Source organism: Thamnophis sirtalis, unplaced genomic scaffold (genome assembly GCF_051295495.1).
Source record: "Thamnophis sirtalis isolate CommonGarterSnake01/CBP01778 unplaced genomic scaffold, rThaSir2_p1.2 scaffold_5, whole genome shotgun sequence".
Taxonomy (NCBI): Eukaryota; Metazoa; Chordata; class Lepidosauria; order Squamata; family Natricidae; genus Thamnophis; species Thamnophis sirtalis.
The window spans coordinates 20446137-20470094 of NW_028261385.1; the positions used below are offsets into that span (position 1 = coordinate 20446137).

The 23958-nt window shown below is 41.1% G+C and overlaps 1 protein-coding gene across 3 annotated transcripts in view; it reads left to right on the forward strand.

Moving 5' to 3' along the window:
• The window catches only part of RAI14 (retinoic acid induced 14), a 119363-nt gene that overhangs the window by 64828 nt on the left and 30577 nt on the right, over positions 1-23958 (forward strand). For all 3 annotated transcript variants that reach the window (XM_087715394.1, XM_087715393.1, XM_087715395.1), the window contains exon 3: positions 10103-10233. In XM_087715394.1, coding sequence (XP_087571520.1) covers positions 10103-10233 — 131 coding nt within the window. The remainder of the gene's footprint in view (positions 1-10102; positions 10234-23958) is intronic.

Genomic DNA, 23958 nt, shown 5'->3' on the forward strand with positions numbered 1-23958 from the left:
CTGCCTCACGAGTGAGAACAATGAAATTTGCTAGCATTTTTGTGGGAGATGGGAGGAAATCCCTTTGCGCGCCAAAGAAACAGACCTCAAATTCAATGTCCCTTCCGCTTGAAACCTTCCATGCTGGTTTTCCCATTGACTTTCTGGGGAAGCCGACAGAAGATCTCAATAGTGATCAGAGGACACTTGGCAACGTTGTGAATGCAGTTGGTTGGCAAATGCCTGAAATGCAATTATGTGACTGTTGGGGAGTTTCATGGTGGCTGGAAGTGCTTTATGGGCTATGTTATGAAAGCACCTATTCTTCAGCCATGGTGATTAAGAAGAATTGAGTTGTTAAATGGTAATATGTTGATGATTATAAAAAGTTTTGCAGAAGTCACTCCAATTCATTAATCACTTTAGAAAGTCATAACAAATATTAGAAGCCCTGTCTTTTTGATCAGAGTGCACCTAAAGGAAGCAACAACTGAGGGCAGGAGGATTCTCCTCGTGCCTCTCTTTTATTAACCAAGGGGCAGATTGGTCACAACAAGACCTTTGAATTGAGAAAAGAATCTCAGTCTGACTTTAGCATAGTACTGTATATACTCGAGTATAGGCCGACCCGAATATAAGCCGAGGCACCTAATTTTACCACAAAAAACTGGAAAAGTTATTGACTCGAGTATAAGCCTAGGGTGGGAAATGCAGCAGCTACCGATACATTTCAAAAATAAAAATAGATACCAATAATGCCATTGCCCATTGAATAACATATACAGCCTGCCTGTGCCCATTAAATATACAGTAGCCATTGTAAACATTTGCTCTGCATAACAAATTATTATCACACAATACCGGTGTATTCAATGAAATACTTCACTCACCTCATGATGATGATGTCCCGCTGTGATGATGATGTCCCGCCTCCTATGACACACGGCACAGTGATTCCTATCATTGGATCACTGTACCAGAGGAGGTGGGACATCGCTATGTGGCTGCTTGCCATAACAAGGAGGAGGTGGGACATCGTTGCAGAGCGGCAGGAGGGGGAGGAAGGGGAATCGTAAGATAGCCCTGCATTACATTAGAACGTGAGGAGGGGGGATGGTGCGGCGCACGCTGCGCGGCAAACTGACACAGAGGGAGGGGAAACTCAGGGGCGCTGGGCCATTCACAAGCGTCACCCAGTGGCATGGCCCCGCCCCTTTTTCTCCTCCATTTCAGGCAAATTTTTCACTGACTCGAGTATAAGCCGAGGTGGCTTTTTTCAGCTCAAAAAGTGGGCTGAAAAACTAGGCTTATACTTGAGTATATACAGTATACAGTATTGTTCCTTTGTACTCTGATAAGAGATATTAATTACATTTGTCTTTATGGCATTTAGGATTGTCCTCTTTAAAACTAAATCCTCCTGATTCTAACCAGAATGCCATCTTTTTGAGGTCTTCCAGTATCCTGGGAAACTCTCATTTAGACATCGGATTGCCTGACATATCTATTATCTATCTATGTGTTACTAAAACTCTAGTTCTCATTTGCAACTTCAGTTGGGCGATCCAAAATCTGAGACACTGATTTTCATGGGATTGAAATTGGCAAATTTGTGGCTGCTTCAGTGCTGCCATGGCACCAGCTGGAGGTTCAGTAGACCCAATCCTGCCCTCGCCCTGCAAGGACTAGGTAGACTGGCCAATCCTTCAGCCCCCCCAGAGGTCATATTGGCTGGTCCCATTATAGTCCTCTGACAGGCCAGATTACAGTGGTCACACCGTCAGCTACAACAAGTTGGCAGGAAGAGTTGGAGGTTATTCCTACTCCATTTTTGCCCTTTGGTCAGTCTGTTTCCCTGTTTAGGTAATGAAATGTCTCTGACATGACCCCCTGGCTCACAGGTTGTCTAATAATTATTAATCCTGTCATTTTATTTTTATGTTGACAGGTTGAGTTTTAAAATGGAGGATTAGATTTCTAGACCAGCTACTAGGATACTAAGAAGACTAATATCTAGACTATGTGTATTTATAAACAAATATTTTTTGGCTTTGGGGCAACTAGAAGAGATAAATATTTCCCGGTCTCTGCACACTCACACTTTGTTGAAAACAGTTAATTATTCATAGAATTTTCTGACCTTTTCCATGCTGCTAAGTTAATGTCTATAGCACCTTCTAAAGATACAACTTAAGCTTGTATAATGAGCCTCCACAAACATAAGCTCTCAACAGCAGCTTGAAGAGAACTTGGAGTACATGCCAAATTGTTTGTTTTAGTGTAATTCAGCTTCCATAATTCAACTTTGGAGGAAGTCTTATTTTATAAACACATTCCTTCTCATTCCAGTCTTTTAGGATATAACAGAATAAAGCATTTGCAGTATCCCGCTTAAGATGAATTGTACAACAGGTGGGGGGGGGGGAGGAGGTCTTGCATGGTTTATGTTTAACTTTTTAAGAGATTTGATAAATAAAATTAATGCCTTATAAAATAAATCTCTGAGCCTTGTGTAATTACTACATAGTGTTACAAGCATAACAAAAAATAGAAATCTTAATGCTTGAACGAGAATAATGGTCAGCAAAGAACTATAAAAACATACTGAATGAGAAATCCCAGTGCAAATCCTTTAGGATTAAAACCATCATTCAATATACAAATCTAAAACAGGGGAAGATCAAACTAATAATCGGCATGCACCAAGGCAGGTTTTGCTGGAGTTTTTTTAACTGGGGTAATTGCAGTCTCTTTTTGCAATACTCAGTGTCAGACTTGAAGGGTGTCCTTAAGCCATTGATAGTGATCCTATGACACCCATGTCAAAGATGCCACACCACGTTTTGGGTGACATGCCAGTATTCAACATCCAATAACTATTCTAGAATGTATGTCCCATTCTCGTTCAATTTTTGGAGACTGCGGAGGCTACGGTAGAATGGGATATTCCCCCCCAAGTCATGTGATAAAACCATGTCCTCACATGCCCTCTGGAGCCTCTGAAAAACCTCCCAAAATTCTCAGGCCAAATTGGCCAAAGTTAGAAACTCTGTCTTGAAGGGTTATGAATATATTTAACGGTGTGTATATATGCACATTTCCAAGTGACTGAAAATCTTGAAAGATGAGCAGATGGGACCCAAGAACTCCACAGTTCTCCCATTCCAGAACCGCACAGGTTGTCAGAGCTGGAAGCCATCTTTTACATTTGGGCCTTCAGACCTGCCGCATTTTTTACTGTAGGAAAATGGATGGGGGGATAATATGGAGTATGGGTGCGATATAGTCAAAATAACATTCTTTTCTCAGAGAGTCAAGGCCACCTTGCCCTGCAGCCGCGATGGTGTGTCTGGGCAGCATCTCCAGCTTTGGACCATGTGATGGTCATATGGGTGACTTCTGCCATTTTAATATCAAGCAACTCTAGGGACAAATAATAAGTATATTGCACACTAAATACTCATATAAAATATTGATCACCTCATTTGGATGTAAGAATAATTGGTTCAAGTGATGTTCAGTCACTGAAAATTGGTTACTGGGGCAAAATTGTGGGGTTGTGGCCTGTCTTGTTTAGCTAAGTTACTATCTAATTAGTTCTGTGAGGTTTTTGGGCTGTCAATTTACCAAGTTATTTGTTTAGTAATGAATTAACACTGCCAGCAGATAATTGAATGTTTTTGAACTTTTTCCATCATGAAGTCCACCTGTCCTGTAAAGTGATAATGTAAAATGATAATGGCCTTGTCACTGCTGCTTATTTATAGCAAGATTCTTCAATGTGGTATACTCTAAAGTGGGACCGACTTAAAAAGTGGCTTTTGATCTCTATTAAATAAGAATGAAATAAAATATCCATAATACTAAGCTGTAGACAGATTCCATAAGGTCCCAGTGAATTTATATGAGGTTTTACCAGTGACGTGCAGTCAGGGGAGGCAGGGGAGGCAGAGCCTCACCACTGTCATCATGAAAAGAAAAAAATGTAAAAGGAAAAAGGCAAGAGCTGAGGTCAGGCTGAGCTAGTTGCTGCCAGAGTCACAGTGGATGACTCTGCTTAGTGCTTAACTGTTTAAAAAAGCCTCTAAAAAAGTGCCCTCTACAGGAGAAGGCAGGAGAACGACGTGCCTCATCTAGTCTGACTTTAGGCGGTTTATGATCACTTGAGCAGAGTTAAGCAAGGGTTAAAAGCCGAAAAATTCCTGATGTAGATGAGGCATGTCGTTCTCCTGCCTCCTCCTGTAGAGGGCGTTTTTTTAGAGGCTTTTTTAAACAGTTAAGCAGAGTCATCCACGGTGACTCTGGCAGCAACTAGCTCAGCCTGACCTCAGCTCTTGCCTTTTTCCTTTTACATTTTTTTTTCTTTTCATGATGGCAGGCAAGAGCAGAGTTGAAATCCTCTCTGAAACAGCTGGAAAAGGTACCCGTGGGTCGGAGGGAGGGGGAGGAATTAAAACTTCATCCTCCTGGTGCGGGGCTTTGGGCAAAGGCTGGAGGGAAGTGCTCTCCCTCCCCAAGTGTAGTTTGATTGCAGGCAGAGCCACATTGTCTTTTCAAACCTGTGATCAGTGAAGCTGGGCTGGATCCTTCCGGGGCTGGGGGAAAGTGTGTGTGCTCCAGTATGGCTCTTTGACTGGCTTCCTGCCTCCTCCTGTGATCTCCCTGATTCCCTCCAATCCAACTTTGTGTGTGTGTGTGTGTGTGTGTGTGTGTGTTTGAGAGGGGGGGAGGAAGGGAGAGAGGGATGAAGGAGGGGAAGGGAGAAGAAAAAGAAAGGAAACTTATTTCTCAAAGGAGAAAAACAAATGCTTTAAATCGGAACTGAGCATGCCAGGCTGTGGAATTCTGGGAGTTGAAGTCCAGAAGTCTAAAAAAAATTGTGTCAGTGCCTCACCAGCCATAAACCTCACGGGACGTCACTGGGTTTTACAAGTTCACGGGTAAGTGCTTTGGTGTGCTTGCCCATACACAGGCACACACAGAGTACTGAAAAATTTGTTGAACCTTGCTGACTTCCGGGAGGCATTGCTAATCAAGTTTGGAAAGCTGGCATTTACAACAGTTGCGTTCTTGAGATTCTTGAAGACAATTAACAAGAAAGAGAGCAAAGTCCATTGATAAGCGCTTATCAAATGATAATTTGACTATGAACTAAAATAATACATTTACTGCCAGTTCAGTAAATAGCCCTGGCTTGTGAGATCTTGTCTAAAATCTTTATAACCTCCAGTTTTGAAATTCTTGATTTTTCTTCTTGCTGAAACATGGAAAGTGGAACTACTAGTCTTCAGCTAGACACTGAAATTATTATCTAGCTAATAATATTTTATCAGGGTTCAAAAGACCATGAAAAAAGGAGGCTGTCCTTTAAATCAATAACTTTTTCATGTCTGATAGTTATAGTTTGTTGCTGCAATGAGAAGGGAAGTACAGTTGGTGTGAAATGAGTAGCTTTTTTGTGTTTTTCTCATTTGGTGTGAAATGAGTACGGTAGCTTTTTTGTGCTTTTCTAAAGACAACTACAGGTAGTCCTCAACTTACAATTATCTGTTTAGCAATCATTCAAAGTTACAACAGCACTGAAAAAAATGACTTACGACTAGTCCTCGCACTTATGACCATCGCAGCATCCCCATGGTCACATTATCAAAATTCACCAGCTTGGCAACCAACTTGTATTTACAGTAGTTCCTACTTTCCGGAATCATGTCTTCACCATTTGCAACCTTCTCATCCAGCTTTTGACAAATAAAGTCAATGGTGACTTTCACTTAACAAGCATGGCAAAAAAAAGTTTTAAAATTAATAACAGACTTGCTTAATAATGGTCATTCAGATCCCAATTGCTCCAGAGGTGGGATTCAGCAGGTTCTGACCAGTTCTGAAGAACCGGTAGCAGAAAATTTGAGTAGTTTGGAGAACCAGTAAATACCACCTCTGACTGGCCCCATCCTCACCTATTCTCTGCCTCCCGAGTCCCAACTGATTGGGAGGGAATGGCGATTTTGCAGTATCCTTCCCCTGCCACGCCCACCAATTCATGTCCACAAAACTGGTAGTAAAAAAAATCTAATCCCACCATTGATTTGTGCTCATAAGCCGACGACTATGTACAATGCATCCTTTTAAGGTTTACGATGCCTTTTCATATATTTTATATCACAAAAAGTTTTGAAACTTCCAGCTTTTTTCAAAAACAACAGAAGGCGATCCTAATGCCACGAGTTGCCATCTTGATCAATAGGTTCCTCCATAATTTTAATTTCAAGATATTCTATAGAAGATTGAATGATTCAATATGGAACTGCTAGACGAAAGATTAGATGGGGAGGGTGACAAGGCAGAAGTTAAACAGGCAGTCAACCTTTTGTAATGCACTTCCAAGGTGAGTCATTTACAATGACTAAATTTTGACGTGAATACATTCTGCCCTGATTCTATGCTTCTCTCTTGAGGACAAAGTTCTCCTTGAGACCTTTTCGTTTTTTTTCATTGAAAAAAATAATAAGCCCATATACTTGGCAGACGGGTATATGAATAAGGCTACACCCTAGGCTGGGAAAATCAACTCCAATTTCCAGTTTTGTACATTTATTAGAGTATCTGGTCAGAAATGGTTAGTTGCACTTTAAAATAAATCAAAACTACATGGAATTAAAAGAAAGAGGAGAGTCGGACTATTATAAAATTTGGAGTAAACTGTACAAATGGCTAGAGAACAGAAGCCAAAACAAGAATTAAAAGTTTTGAAAAGTATTGAATATATTATGAAGAAAAATGTATATATGTAAAATTTGATTATATTCCCTATACTACTAGATTATAATATAATTATCACATTATTATTAGAATTGTTAAAAACTATGAAAAGACAATTATTGAATAGTAAACCACAAAAGCAGAATATATATGCTGATACAGAAAGCTGTAAAAGTATATTATATTGTTATGTTGTTTGTGTTTTTAATCTGTTTTGTATTTGCTTTTATATTTTTTCTTGTTTTGTTTTTAAACTTGAAAACATTTAATAAAAATGATTTTATGAAAAAAAAAAAATCAAAACTACATGTTGCTAACTAAAACAAATGTACCTGAATTGGTTACCTATCCAGAATCTTGAGGATATTTCAACAATCATTCCTTGAAGATTCTGTAGCTGAACCTATTTATGACATTCAACCAGCTCACTGAAAACCAAATAGATTCAATCTGCTGGGATTTTGTAGGGATTGGGAACAGCTTCCAAAGAGGAAAATTCAAATTTTATTTATTTAGATGTAAATAGAGAAATAGCCTACATTATGGCCTGCTGGGTCATTCTTCGTCCATATTTATTTACCCGAAGAGGTAAACAGAATGACCATGGTCAGCCAAAAAGGCAGTGGGGGCAGGAGTGATGTCTGACTTCCTGCTGCTTCTCCAGTAACTTTGCTTGTAGGAAAATGACAGGGAAAGCCAGAAATCGGGATCACATGATTGCCATTGACCACAGTGGCCCCAGCAAATGCCACTGGTCTCTGAAGATCCTTGAAATTTCAATTCCAGGGGAGTAACAGGTCCTGGATTTTGTTTCCTTGTTTAACTTACGGGTATCAAACCCAATTTCATTAAGGGCCGTATCAGGGTTGTGTTTGACCTGGCGGGGCAAGGCCAGCTCAACGTCACTTGTGTCGGGGGCACCTGTGATAGCCCAAGTGCTCTGTCAGTGAAAACGGGCTCCCAAGTTCTGTTTTTAGCTGCGATGGCCTTCTGCAACCCTCTGACAGTGAAAACGGAGATTTGCAGGAGGTTGTTGCAGCCGAAAACGGAGCTTGGAAGCCCTTTTTCACTGGCAGAGCACTTGGGCCACCACAGGTGCCCCCAACACTAGTGACATCGAGCTGGCTGCACCCCCTCTCCCCCCGGCGAGGTCAAACACAATCCTGATGCAGCCCTCGGTGAAATTGAGTTTGACACCCTGCCTTATAAAAGAAAACAACAATCTTTGTGTCAGGGGTAATATATCTGGCGAGTTTATGTGCCCCCTAATCCAGGTGACTTAGATAGTTTAAAAGCAAAGCTCTATTTAACACATAAAACATTTGAAAATAGTGTACTAATTCTGGAAGCATTTAGAAAAAGAAAACCCCTGGAGCAAAAGATATTTTTTTAAACTGGCTGTAAAAAAGAAGGCCAACTTTTACTCCAAGTGGCAACTTGTTCCAGAAGATAGAGCATGTTTTAGAGATGGCAGAATCATTGATGGAGGTTGAGGGGTTGCAAAAGTGCTCAATAAGCTATATGGAATTAGGTAGTCTTGCAACAGATAAGTTAATGAGTGAAGCAGGTTTGGGCACTGCTAGGGTGCCTTCCTCTCACAGGTTCCCAAATTCCAGCCAAAGGCTCATTAATTGCTCCACATTTTAATAGTTGGAGGTAACGGCCAAGTTGAACCTCAGCATCTGGGTCATAGTAGCTTGTTCCAAAAAACTTTCTCATTTTCAGGTTTTGGCTTTTGTGTTTAAGCCGCAGGATTGGCTTCCAACTGCAACAGAATCTGTAGTTCGTTAGTAGTGATAGAAACTCCCTTATGGATTAAAGTCAAGCCAAGCTGTCAAACAGCATTGTCTCACTGACTGTTGCGATGGTGGAAATATTAGTATAAATATTTACAACGTCTCTGCATATGAAAGATTGGCATTGCCTTCTGTTTATAGAAAACCCAACTTGGATCAAGGCGACCAAAGGGCACATTTCTTTCTGAAGGCTGAGTTTAATGTAGGCTTGGTGTTTGTTTTTGTGAATTGAAGATGCTTTCAAACAAAGGCATCTCCAACCTTAACTTTTCAACGTGGACCAACTTGCAAAAGGCCAGAGTACATGGGAAGTTTCTTCTCTAACATGTTTTGGCAGTCCACTTCCCGTGGATTCTTCTAGGTCAACAAGATTAAAAAAAAATCAGATTTACTGCAAGATTCAGCTTTCAAAAACGCACTACTATGACTTTCCAAATACTGCCTTTAAACAATTTGTGGAGAAGTAATTTTCTTTACTATGATTTAATTCCGTGTAACCTTAAGATAGGAATGTACAACTAATTAGCTCGAAAACCTTTTTTATGATCCTTTATGATTCTCGAAATTGCTACACTGAAGTTCAGTGCTCCACTAACAATAACTGTGGTGCAATTTTCTGCAATTACCCAAGAAGATGACATAAAAATTAAGTTGATGTCCCATTGCTATCGTCAGTCAAGAAAGCTTAAACGAGAAATGGATTTAAAGAAAGAGAAAAATCAGTGCTTGGGTTGCATACTTGGTGATCCAGGACCCGTCAACTCCTATCAATTTTTGGAGATTTTTGTCTCTCTCCCCAATAAAAACTCCTACAGATTAAAATAAGTACCTTTATAATAAGGTATCCTGTTAAGGACATAAAGGGGAAGCAAAGTGTTCCCAAAGCCAAGCTTTATTAATCAATCCAAGATTCATTATAATAAACTTCCAACCACTGTGATTAGCATAACCAGAGATAAATGTGAAAGAGGGACCATTGTTGCCATTCTCATCATGATTCTGTCCCGTACAAGGACATGTATGAGCCAGAAGTATTATTTAGGGCCGTGAAGACAAACCTATGGCACGCGGAGGCCATATTTGCTGGCAGGCAAGTCATCAGCTCTGGTGCACATGTGCATGCTGGCCAGTTGATTTTCGGCCTTCCGGCGGGGGATGCCATTTTCAGCCTCCCCAGGCTTCAGGAAAGCTGAGCAGGGACTTGAACTTTCTTTTGGGTGGGGAACTTTCTTTCCACTGAGGGTAAGCACTGAGGGTGAGCCGAGGTGGCGCAGTGGTTAAATGCAGCACTGCAGGCTATTTCAGCTGACTGCAGTTCGGCTGTTCAAATCTCACCGGCTCAGGGTTGACTCAGCCTTCCATCCTCCCGAGGTGGGTAAAATGAGGACCCGGATTGTTGTTGGGGGCAATATGCTGACTCTGTAAACCGCTTAGAGAGGGCTGAAAGCCCTATGAAGCAGTATATAAGTCTAACTGCTATTGCTATTGCTATAAAGCCAACAAGTACCATATAAGAAATACTTTATTCACCTCCTTAATCCCCTGAACGTTTTCTTTTTCTTTTACAGACTCATGAGTGGAATAAGAATGATGACCGACTCCTCCAGGCTGTGGAGAACGCAGATCTGGAGAAAGTGGCTTCTCTTTTGGGCAAAAAGGGAGCCAACGCAACCAAGCATGACAGTGAGGGCAAGACTGCGTAAGTTGACTTCACCTTCTCAGTTGAATAACCACGTTTGAGTCCAGGGAAGGCTATTTGATTGAACCAGACCTCCAGATTCTCTACTTTACTGCTACTAAACTTTTATGACAAAATTGATGAAAACTGGCTAGCTTCATTTCCCATCACTTTGCCGCTTGAAATATAAGTAGAAATAGTCATAGGACAATTAAACACAGCAACTGCAACAAAAAAGAGATCCCTGCTGGTGGAAAAAATTTGTGAAGGAGGGGGGATGAAAATTCTGGAATTAATGCTACTCCCTTTGACCTATGATGCATCTGCTACAGTCCTTAACTTTCCCCCTAACTGCATTAGAGTACTTGGCCATCAAAAGATGACCCACTTATAGTTGAACAGATCATTTATTTTTACAAATGAAAGCAAACATACATGTCCCAGGATAATGTTGCAGGATCCAATCTGGGTCAGTCACCGGGAACAGAGATTTAGTTTTCCGATCTTTTGGACTTGTGCTGGAACCCATTATCAGGGAATGTCCCTGAGGACGAGCTGCAGGATGAGTCCGTAAGCTCAGAAGATCTAAACCTCTGGTCCCATTGACCAACCCAGACTGGATCCCATTTATATTTAGCTTCAGTTTTTGGTTGCCCAAACTAGATAGATCCTCCTTAGATTGGATTCTGTAAAAAGTAAGTTGGAACAATAGCTTGCAAAGTGAAAAGGAGTATTGTTGAAAGAACAAATGAGACACATGTTTTGAAATGAGATGATCTTCTGGCATTTTTTGTTCCTTCCCCACCTCCCAAGGTATTTTCCAATATTACTTTTCTCCTTATCTACCTAATAACACAATGGAGCCACGGAGATAAGTCGCTGGAGCAATGTTTCTCAACCTTTGACAACTTTAAGATACGTGGAGCTCATATCCGCATACCTAGCATGGTTGGCTAGGGGAATTCTGGAAGCTGAAGTCCACTCATTTTAAAGTTGCTAAGGTTGAGAAACACTGAGTTAGAGAGGCATAGAGATGAAATCTTGATGGTTAGAAAGGGGAGCGTTCCTCCATTAGCATTTCCTCTTTATGCATTCAAACTAGGCTTATGCAAAAGGCCTAATTTAATAGGCATAAGTGCAAAAACATAAGTGATATGGAACATGCATAGGAACACATGTAGCACCTACCAGGAATATCTTCAACTTATGTATTTATTCCTGGGCTCCCATAGCTCCCTCTGCAGCTGACAACACAGGCCTAGGAAAATATGCATTTGGTTTAAGATATTTTCAACATGTATCTTCCAAATCATGTTTTGCCTTCAGATCTATATCTCTGCACTGCCTTAATAAATAGAGCCCACTCTTTTTGCCTTGAGGCTAATTCACTTTTAGATATGTGTAGGATGGGGAATGTGTCATTCTGTGTCTGTATTAAACAGCATTAAAATTAATTTTGCTTTTTTTAAAAAAAAACCGTACTTGTGTCTGTCTGGAGCTTCATCCTCATCATCTTGATAGCTGCTTGTGTTCCGGTTTGAATTCTGATCGCTCGTGCAGAGCGTGTTGTGTTTTTCTTCCTTCCTTTTTTTAAAGACAAAAATAATATAAATGGTTCTAATGCTGAAAGCTACAGAAACACTGTTAATTGATTTCACTGGGCTCTTCAAAAATAGCTTACGGTTTCAAGTCCCTTGATAAAAGAAAAGCCCTCTGAATTAAATGCGTGGGTTGGAAAGAAAGAAGCAGCCAAGACCAAATGACTTTGGGCAATTTATGGAACCGTCTGAGGCTGAAAAACGGAGCGTGCTCGCTTTGTTTACAGAACCATGTTCTTGGCTAATTCTCACTTGCTCTGGATTTGCTTTTGCTGCGTTGTCCAGTTTCTGTTTGGATGAAGAAATGAAATTACATCTTTGAGTGACCTGAACTTGAAAGCTCTCATATAGCTTCAAATTTCCCAAATAAGGCTTCTTCCACATCATAATATGGCATGACAGGACCTACTTATCCCTTTGTTATGTTTAAGAGGAGAGAAAATGGGAAATGGATTGAGTGTCTGTAACAGCCAGAATGAGACAACTCGCCACAGACAACTAACCCTAGCCAACTCGCCATGGCCAATTTGCTGCAGTGCAATTCCAACAATTCAGTTTAATGATTTAAACTAATTTTAAAATTATTTTATTTTTTGCCATTCGCATTTCGTTTTGTCCTCCCTTTTGCATCCTTTCTTTAGCAATAGCAATAGCAGTTAGACTTATATACCGCTTCATAGGGCTTTCAGCCCTCTCTAAGCGGTTTACAGAGTCAACATATTGCCCCCACAGTCTGGGTCCTCATTTCATCCACCTCGGAAGGATGGAAGGCTGAGTCAACCTTGAGCCGGTGAGATTAGAACCGCTGAACTGCAGATAACAGTCAGCTGAAGTGGCCTGCAGTACTGCACCCTAACCACTGTGCCACCTCGGCTCTTTAAAGATTGTATTCCACTGTTTCTTTGATATTAGTGTAACTTTTGCCCCATGGTGAGTTGACCCGTCGCAGTTTGGCCCGATGAGCTATCCCGCAAGTGAGTTGACCGTGATGAGTTACTTGTGGCAAGTTGTCCTAGACCTTGTAATAGCTTCCTTTAAATGTATCCGCATCATGTATTGGACTGCAGGTTGGGAATGATGTAAGAGCCGAGGTGGCACAGTGGGTAGAGTGCACTACTGCAGGCCACGTCAGCTGACTGTTTTCTGCAGTTCGGTGGTTCAAATCTCACCGGCTCAAGGTTGACTCAGCCTTCCATCCTTCCGAGGTGGGTGAAATGAGGACCCAGACTGTGGGGGCAATATGCTGACTCTGTAAACCGCTTAGAGAGGGCTGAAAGCCCTATGAAGTGGTATATAAGTCTAACTGCTATTGCTATTGCTATTGATGGGAGTGATAGTCCCAAATATCTGCAGGGTTAGGCTAAATGTTTTTTGAAGACAGTGGGTGTTGCTGCTAGCCATCAACAGAGTGAAGCAAACATCTTAGACAATAGATCTTGGTTGTCATGAAAACACAGCAGGTTCTTGAGTTATATAATGTACAGATATTTTAGAGTCCAAAATGGGAAAGAACATGTATGTGATTTTGTGACTCATTTTCCAGAGTAGTGATGCTGTTTGTTATAATTCTTGTGTCAGATGGAGGAGAGCCTCTATTTGCTCCTCTATCTTAAGCAGCAAGGGGACTTAGGACCCAGATTCAAAGTTCTGACAGTCAGGCCACCTTGTGGTCACACGACCAAACTTTGGATGCAGAGCAGCACGGCGGCATATATGGCCGTTTGCAGCATCCCATAAAAACTGTTTTTTTTTTTATAATAGTTTGATAGTTTTCCCAAAAACCAGCACTTTCAGGTTTTGGAAAACCACACCCATAGTGAACCATTAGTTTGCTTAATGACTGCAGTGTTCACTTAATGACCATGGATTTATTTAATGACTGTAGTGATTGGTTTAACTACCACCACAAAAAAAGGTTGTAGAATCGGGTTGGTCACATGACAGGCTCATTTTACAACCATTATGACATATGACGATAATGAACAGGTTCTGTTACGGTCATACTGAAGAACTACCTGTATTGTGATTTTAAGTCATCTGCTTTTTATCAAATTCAGTCTCCACTGGAATGGGACTAAGAATAATGAATGGTCACTTGCATACATATCTTTGTGTATATTTTATTTTATTATTATTATTTTTCTTTTCTATAGTATAATTACCCATGTTTTCCCCAAAATAAGACCAGGTCTTATATTAATTTTTGTTCCAAAGGGTGGAATTTTCCAGTTAGGTCTTATTTTGGGGAAAACACAGTATATCTATAGCATTGATGACTAACCTTTTTGCCATCGCATGCTAAGAACAGGCGAACGAAGGGGGGTCGTGCGCGCATGTGCCCACATCTATAATTCTATGCACCTTCCCCCAGCGCATGCGCCCCCCTTCCATGCATGTGCATGTGATGCCCGTTAATGCATGCCAGTGGTGGGTTCCGGATCCTGTTGCAACCGGTACTGTTGTAAAGGGACCCAGCGTCCTCCACATGAATGCGCACAGCGCGTGCATGTATCTTACCATCCAGTGATGCCTCTGCGATGCTCCAGTTGCTTGGCGGTGCGTCGCACAGGTGCTGTACGCGGCATGAGCGGAAGCGCAAAAGAGCTTAAAGACAGGTAAGGAGAGCAGGTGGGCAGGCCCTCCAGAGCACCATACTGGAATGGTACCCAGTGCTCCAGGCAGGCTCCGGTACGCCTGTACTGGGATGTACCGCCTGCAACCCACCAATGATACGCACCCTCCTCCCCTGTGCATGTGCACGACCCCCTCCATGCATGCATGTGCAACCCTCCCTCCCCTCGCTTTTGGCGCGCAATGGCATGGTGGACCCATTTTTCACCCTAGAAAGCCTCTGAAGCCTGGGGAGGCCTCCCTGCCCCCCCCTCCTCTGGAGGACCTCTGGAGGCTGGAAATGGCCCGTTTTCATCCTCTGCAGGCTTCCGGAGGGCAAAAAACAGCCCAAAATGCAAACTGGAAGTTCGGGAACAGACATTCCATAATTTCAATGGTTCTAAGTCTACCTGGAGTTACAGAGAGAGAAGTATTAATACAGCTTTCTTCAGCCGAAAAGTTTTTAAATGCATTGGATTTCAGTTCCATTATTCCCAGCCAGCGTAGCTATGCTGTTTTGGGATCATGAGGATCACAGTCCTTCTCTCCTGGACTTTGCCAGTGGATTAAATAAGGATAATTCATAAGTTATTGGTACTGCAGAAATGCCACTTTTATCGGACTGAATTCTGCAGAAAAGGTGCCCATAAAATGGTCACAATCTCAGGGGCTGAGTCTTTTTACACAGCTGCTAGTGCCAGGCAAAAAAAGAAGACACACTGGCAATAAATTCTGTAGCTAGTGCCAGTACATTTGCAAGGTCCCTGAGTTGGAAGTTTTGGATGGAAGAGAGGCTGCTGAATCAGACAATACAAACCATCCAATTTATAGCCAGAAAAGTTTTCCCTCTAATAAACAGCATTCATTGCAGATAGGATTATTCAAGACCTGAGCTACACAGGTGAGGGGAAATTCAGAGAAACGGAATACATTGTCTTAAAAGAAAAGTGAGCAATAAATTTACTTGATAATAATAGTCCATTCAATGATGTAAAAGCATTGCATCTAATTATCTGATGACAGTAATATTTTTTTTTCATAGAATTGTCGTAGAATTTCCTGAATAACAGATTCTTAATTTGAAGAATAATTGGTCTCAGTCAGGGTTGACCAGTAGAAGCCATATTGAGCCTGACGTCACTCCTCACATGGATGCTGAAAAACTTTGTGCAGTGTCCTAACCTCTTTCATGGCTTTCTACTCATGGAGACGAGTTTATAAGAAGCTTGTCTGTTATGGTTAATCTTAGTTCTCAGCAGCTTTTTACGTGTATGTGTGTGTGTGTTTTGTGACCATTTGTTTCCCCAATTCTCTAGTATGCACAGAGAATTGAAAAGGAAGAGAGATGAAGCCCTTAGTTTCTCGCTTTCTCCTGAACTTTAGACATATTCAGAACTCCAGCAAACCTGAGAGTCATTTCTGAATCTCTCTGAAGACTAGTTATATGTAAATAGATATCACCAAGAGAGGACTTTCTAGGACCAAACATCAGGTAATACTGAAGTTCCTACTTCATCCAAGAGCTACCTCTAAAAATTACACCAAGAATGTCTTGGTGTGTGTGTGTGTGTGTGTGTGTGTGTGTGTGTGTATTGTAGCTCTAAATCGGGGCTGTCAAACTTGGAGACCCCAGGTCAGATGCGTCACATGCTGCCCACGTCCGTTTTAGCGAAAGGGGGGGAAGCCACGATACGTCATGTGACGATGCCATGATGACAGACGTTTGACATCCCTGCTCTAAATTAACTTAGTCTTCTCCAACATGGTGTTTTTAAGCTCCAGCGAATCTTGGCATCAAACATGCTGGTGGTGGAGGTGTAACCCAGCACATGGTTTAAGTTGCACTTTGGAAAAGTTGTATTAAGCTTCAGAATACCTTAAATAGGGTGTTCTTTTTTCATTCTATTCTTGAATCACTTTTCAAGCAAAAAACATTTGTTAGTGGGCTTTCAATTAATTGCCCTTGTCCTTTTTTTGGCAAACAGTTGCCAAACATGGTTGGAAAAAAACAACCTGTAAATCAGTTGCCTGATTGTTAAACTGGAAGGGGGGGGGGGAGTCAATTTGTTCCTTTCCTAAGGCAATTTGAGACTAGAGGTTCATGTTCTGATGTAATTTTTGTTAAAGCAACAATAATCAAATCTATAAATTTTTGTTAGGCTGTAAGCTGATTAATCCATTTCTCTCCTTCGGCGTAGAGAGTAGCACAGCTGCTCTACAAATTAGAAATGGCATTACGGTTATTTTACAAAGCATAAATCAGAGTTTAGATTTGATGGATTCATAGCTTGTTATATATGAACCACAGATCACATTTAAAAAAAAAAACCTTCAGCCAATGTCTAAACAAACAAGGTTCAAACCTTGTGCTTTTTTTCTGGTTTGATTTCAGTTTATTGTAAATTGTTGCTAACATGTAATAACAGTTTTAAGTATGCTATGCTAAACTAAACTGGCTGGCTTCTATGAAAAGTGGGCAGAAAGTGTTGTAATTCATATTATTCAGAGGGATGTTCTGGCTCCATTTAAAATTAAATTATGTTTACCACATGTGAACTAGCCCTTTACATGTACTTTTTAAAGTAAATTAAAATAGGAAGGTGGACAAATGTGATTCACATACAGATCAACAGATCAGCAGCTCCCGTGTAGATGAAGCCCAAACATGGCTCTTTCTAGGAAGTTGAATATCTTTAAGAGTTTTTAAAATTATTGCCTGAAAGTATTGTAAAGGGACCAATTATTTACCACCTACGAAGTATTTTTTTTTTAAAAAAAAACTTCATTGGAAGCTGGAAGGGAATTCAGTGTGGAATGCATTGAATGGACTTGGTGTTAATGATTTATTTCTTGGCTTTACAATATATCCCACCTTTTCTCCAGAATGTGAGGATGGCATAGATAGCAATTCTCCTTCAGTTTTCTCAACAACAAAACCTGTGAGATAATTTAGGATGAAAATGTTTGATTCAGAGCTACCAAGTGAGTTTTTGTGACTGGGTACCCACAGTCCAGTTTTCAACCACTTACAGCTAGTCTTTGACTTGCAACCACTGTGAAGCCCAGAATTTCGGTTGTAAGGATGCTACAACCAGTCCTAAATGCACAGCGGTTGCCAAAGGGCCTGAAATCTAATTAATATAACTGTGCTAGGAGGGGTGCAACAGACAGAATTTTGACAATGGGCCATAAGTAGCTTTTTAAAACTCCATTGTAATTTCAAACAATCATAAAGTGACTGGTCATAAGTTGAGGACTATCTGTAATCATCATTGATTCCTAAACTACCTTTAAGAAAAGAATATAAATATAAATAGAATAGAATAGAATAGAATAGAATTCTTTAGTGGCCAAGTGTGATTGGACACCCAAGGAATCTGTTTTCTATGCATATGCTCTCAGTGTACATAAAATATATAAGTGATGAATCACAATCATAGTAATCATAAATAGAATAGAGTAGGAAGAGAAATTTGTGCTACAAGTTTCTTTTTCAAATGAAGTCATAAATGTTGGTACTGGAAATGACCAAACTCACCCAGCATAAGGCTAACACTTGAAGTCTCACGTTGCAGATTGATAAAATTAGACTTGTGTTTTATGTATTTTGCAATTAGAATCCATTTCAAGATTGTAAAAATATTTGAAAGATAAGGAAGATGAGCCTGGATGGAGAGAGGGAAGATCCATTGCATACACACACACACACACACACACACACACACACACACACACACACACACACACACGAAAATATCTGGGGCAAACGTCTCATTCTCAAAAAGAAGGGAAGCACACACATTGAGACATGCGAAATTCTCTTACTCTCATAAACGTTTTAGGCCTAAGTGGTGTCTGTTTCTTAATCTTGTCTACCTTGTAGGGCTGACAGAATTGGAGCAATTCCTCTGAAAGGAAATATTTGTTACCTGCAAAGCACCAAATCATAATAATTGCATCTTTTGTCAGGCTTAGATATTGCAATACAATGCATCTCTTCCTTAGAATTTCCAGTTATTTCAGGAACAAGAAATAGCTTATTTCCGTGTATTGATAATACTGAAACGGTTTTTTAAAATAATTTTTTATTTATTTGCAAACATGTAAAATACACACACACACACACACACACAAAACTTAGACGTACACCACATTTACACAGTACAATACGAACAGGCGCTTCCTGTTCTTTCTAATAGCAATTGCCAATCGATACCGCTCTCCTTATATTATTTCCCCTTTAGTATATTTCATTTGCATTTCACCATTCTTAACCCTCTTATTTTACTCATCTGTCTGCTATATTGGCTGATTACCTCTAGTAAATTTAAACCTCTTGGGTACATATATATGTGTTAATTCTCCTTAACGACTATTTTGGGGTTTTATTGTCTTCCTTCATTGATCCTTGTTTCTTTCCTCCATCCACCTATACCATTTATCCCATATCTGATAGTATTCTGATTCTTCTTTTCCCTGGATTTCTTTTGTTAATTTGTCCATTTCAGCACAGTCTATAACCTTTCTTATTATTTCATCTTCGCTTGGAATTAATTTGTTTTTCCATTTCTGGGCAAAAGCAATCCTCGCCACCGTAATTATATGTAAAATTAAATACTGGATTTCTTTTTTGTATTTTGCAGTCATTATTCCTAGTAAAAAAAACTTCGGGTTTCCATTCTATTTTGACGCCTGTTATTGCTTCTAGCCAATTTTTGATCTTTTTCCAAAAAATTTTAGCCTCCTCACAGGTCCACCACAAGTGGTAATATGTTCCGTGTATTGATTCACATTTCCAACATTTTGGGGAGGTATTTGGTGAGATTTTAGCTAACCTTGTTGGTGCCAGGTACCATCTATAAAACATTTTGTACTGGTTTTCCTTGTATGCAACTGATAGTGTCATTTTTAAGTTTGTTCCCCCAAATTTTTCCCATTTATCTAATTCAATATTATAGCCAAAGTTCTGTGCCCATTTTATCATTGGTCCTTTCACGATTTCCTCTTCCATTTTATACTTCAAGAGAAATTTATATATTCTCCCTATCATCTTTCTATCTGAGCTTTGAATTATTTTATCCAATTCATGTGGTTCCATTTCGATGTCATATAATTTAGTATCATTATTGTGTTTAGTTTTGATTTGCAAGTAGGTTAACTATTTTTAACTCATAAGGCAGCAGTGTCTCCATTTGCACCTCACTTGGTGTCCAAGAGATTGGTATACATTTAAGAATATAAGAAACTTAATTAAAAATGTATTGGAAGTTGGCAGGGTACATAAAAAAACACTAATCTCAGTGCAGCATCCTTTTATTTCCAGGAATGTTTCTGAGCTCCATAGGTTCTTTTAGAAAATAGTTGGCTGCCTCCCAGGTCATTAGCAAAAGAAAAAAAAAATAGTTCCACATGTTCAGGTTAAAAGGAAAAGTAAATTGAGATAGCTAAGAACATCCTACTAGGGAAAACTACACAGGATTAGCTGGGCAGCATCCCTACCTGTTTGTCTGGATCTGTCAGGATTAGTGCTAATTGTTGCCTCTCTTTTTTGTTTTAAGCCTGTAGTTAGGGATCAAGTTTCTGGAGATGTTCCATGTGCTCATTATGCTGATTTTTTTTAAAAAACATCTTTTTGTAAATCAAAGTGGAACATGTTCTCAGGTTAGTTGTGTGCCTCGTAACTAAAATAATATATACTTAAGTTCATGTGACTGCACAGAGAGGTTTGCTTTTATCTAAACGTTCTCCTTCCTCCCACCCCCAATGATTTATCTTTAACAGAGTGAATTAATTTGTTAATATATTAACAAGAGATTTATTATTTGGAAGTAGAGAAATGTGTTTTTCCTCCCTGCTCCTCCTCCTGGAGGAAGGAATATCTTAATTCCAAAGTCACCTTTCCCTTTCTCTCTCCTCTCCTCCCCTTTCCTTTCCCTCCCCCTTTCCCTCCCCTTCCTCTTCCCCTTTCCTGCAGCTTTTCTTAAGGCCATGATTATAGAACCTATTTTAACTCTGGAAGTTTTCCACTTGCTTGCACATATACAGTGACGTGCGGTGAGGTTTATGCCTGGTGAGGCTCAGCTGGTCATCTCTTCAAAGACTCGCCAGCTCCAGCGGAGTTCCTTCCCAGCCTTTGGCGAAGCAGCTCAGCGGGGCAGCGGTCGGCCTCGGCAGCGGGGGGGATTTGCATCGCGGGAGCCACCAAGCGCCCGGGTCTTCAGCAAAGGCGCTTGGTGGCTCCCGTGATGCAAAGTGCCCCGCCGCCCCCGATGCCGCCACCCGCCCGCTGCCCCAGCCTGCGGCCGCTGCTTCTCCAGGCTCCACCACTGGAAGTCCCGGATCACCTCTGGGGGAAGGCTGAGCGAGAAGCAAAGGCGCTTGGCAGCTCCTGCAATGCAAAGTGCCCATCTCTACAAGAAAGAAGCCTGGGCTTCTCCTGCTTGGTTCTTGCAAGGAAACCCCCGGCTAAGCGTTTTATGGATGGCTGAAATGCGCGGACGTTTCCAGCCACCCACAGGGGGACTAGGAGGGAAGGGGTCGCTCCTCGGGAGTCTATCTAGCCAGCAGCCCCAGGAGACACCCCCCCCAGAGAAGAATTGGGGCCACCAAAGCTCCCACACCCACCCACCTTTGGGATGCAAGAGACGGCAAGGCTTGCAGCAAAGGGAATCTGGACCCTGGGAAGGTTGGGGAGGGGTGAAGAGCAAGCCTCCTCCTTCTCCCCCACTTCTCTCTCCTCTGAAGCGCGCCCTCCGAAATAACCTGCCCAACGTAAGTGTGCTCAACTGCAACAACAAGGCATGATTCGCTGCTCCCAGATCAGGAGGTGGGAGACTCAGTGCCTCCTTTGCATATGAAATTTTTTGCTTTTTAACTCTTTCTTAACTTTTAAAAGGCGAAAAATTCCTTATGCAAAGGAGGCCCCGAGTTCTCTCGCCTCCTGCTTTGGTTAACACTAAGCAGACACCAAGCCACTGTGACTTGGAATCTGGTAGCAACTATCTTGGCTTTAATTATTTTAAAAAAAATTTTTAAAATTCTTTCCTTTTCCTGGGGAGACTGGTGAGGCCCCGCCTCCCTTGCCTCTAGTGACTGCACGTCCCTGCACATATACATATTTTCAATCTTAGTGCCCATATCATGTCTTGGTCTAACTCTGAAGAACAGTTCATTGTCCCAGTTGCAGAGTGTCTTTTTCCAGATGTGGAAAAATGTTACCCATTATACATTAGGGATAAACAACTGGTTTTAAACAAGCCAGCTTCAGAGCCCCCTAAAGCAAGTTGTGTTTCAGATGAACTTTAGTTCATATTAATTGCAGTTTATTCTCTTTGGGTAACATAAACCACAGGCAATTGGTAATAAAACATTTTAAACTTCTCAGGTGCATTGAAGGAAGCCGGAGAGCCTGAGCTTTTCATGAAATACAGTATTTCTGTGAATAGGCAGTCATGATTTATTGAGACAATGGTGATTAGTGGAAAAGGAGGCATTCTGATGTCTTACTTGTGTCTGTAAAGAAGTAGAATTTCTTGAATTTCAGAATTATTCATGCTATAGTTATGATGGAACTATAGGAACAAACTGGTCCTGAGTCATGTTGCATTTTGGCTTGGTCTTGATCTTAATTGGGATTGTTGTTGTTTTTAACTGGTGCTTTGATTTTTTTCCCCCCTGTCAATCTAAGGGAGCTTTCTTGCCCTCATTCCAATTTGCAGTGCAGAAGCTTGGGTCTCTGCCAGATGATCACCTAAAAATCTGATGTAATTTGCTTGGAATCATAGAATTGGAAAGGCCCTTTAATCGATCAATCAATCAGAATAGAGCTAGAAAAGGGACCTTGGAGGTCTCCTAGTTCTATGATGGAGAACTTATGGCACGCATGCCAGAGGTGGCAAGCAGAGCCCTCTCTGTGGGCTCGCGTGTCGTCACCAGCTGTTCTTCTGGTTTCCGGCACACCAGTCAACTGGTCTTCGCAAGAGCCAGAGTGCCGGAAAACAGTGTGAAAAACAGCCTGAAAATGGCCCCCAAACTGCTCCAAAACAGGCCATTTTTCGGGCTGAAAACAGCCCCCAAAATGGCCAAAAAACAGGCATGCACATGCTGGCCAGCTGGTCTTCAGGTTTCCAGCACACGCACATGCACACGTGTTCCAGTTTGGGCACTCAGTGACGAAAAGGTTCACCATCATTGTCCTAGCCCAAACCTTTGCTCAATCAGAGGCCCTATGCCATTTCAGATAGGTGTTGTCCAGTCTTTCCTTAAAAACCTCCAGTGATGAAGCACCCACAACTTCTGAAGACAAAGCTGTTCCACTGGTTAATTGTCCTCGCTGTTGGGAAGTTTCTCCTTAATTCCAGGTTGCTTCCCTCCTTGATTAGTTCCCATCCATTGTTTCTTGTTTTGCCTTCTGGTGCTTTGGAAAATAAGTTGACCTCCTCTTCTTTGTGGCAGCCCCTCAAATGCTGGAATACTGCCTATCAGGTCACCCCTAGTCCTTCTTTTCTATCCAGATGGTTTTCCATGAAAAACGTTGAATTGAACTGGAGTCTGTTCGCTCTACAGGTAGTCTCAGACTTATGACTACAGTTGAGATCAAAATTTCTGTTGCTAAGTGAGACATTTGTTAAGTGAGTTTTGCCCCGTTTTACAACATTTCTTGCCACAGTTGTTAAGTGAATCACTGCAATTGTTAAGTTAGAATCACTGCAATTGTTAAGTTAGAATCACTGCAATTGTTAAGTTAGAATCACTGCAATTGTTAAGTTAGTAGCCCAGTTGTTAAGTGAATCTGGCTTCCCCATTGACTTTGCTTGACAGAAGATCACAAAAGGCACTGGGACACAGTAATCGTCATAAATATGAATCAGTTGCCACGTTTCTGAATTTTGATCACGTGATCATGGGGATGCTGCAAAGATCATAACTATGAAAAAGAGTCATAAGTTACTTTTTTCAATGCTGTTGCAACTTTGAATGGTGACTAAACAAACTGTTGTAAATCGAGGATTACCTGTAGTTAATTTACTCTCTTATATGAGTGAGACAACTCTGCACACCAAGATCAAGGAATGGGGAAAGATACTTACGTAAATGGATCCTAAGAAAGATCAGTCCCATGTTATTGCATCTCCTGGTTGGGTCATAATTGCATTAGAAGCCCAGCAGAATCTGTTGACTTTTCTGAAGTTATGGGACAAATGGAGACTTTAAACGAGAGAGGAAGTGAAAGACATTCACCTCTCTTGAAATGACACGAGCACATAAAACAGATCCGTCTCCATGGCAGCTGTCAAAGGGGCCTCTGCTTTGATAAATGGTTTGTTATGGTTTTAGGAGCGATAAGCCATGTAAAGAAATGCTTGTGGGGGTCTTGGTCTCTCGAGTTTTATCACTGCTGCTGGAGAGGCGCTGACATCATTGCATCTTTATTTCTGCAATTTCATTTGTCTGTGCAGAGAAGGGTCCATCAGGAAGCTTAGATCATTAACTTGTTGGCAAATTAATCCTGATTTCTTGAAAGAGTCTGAAGCATTGC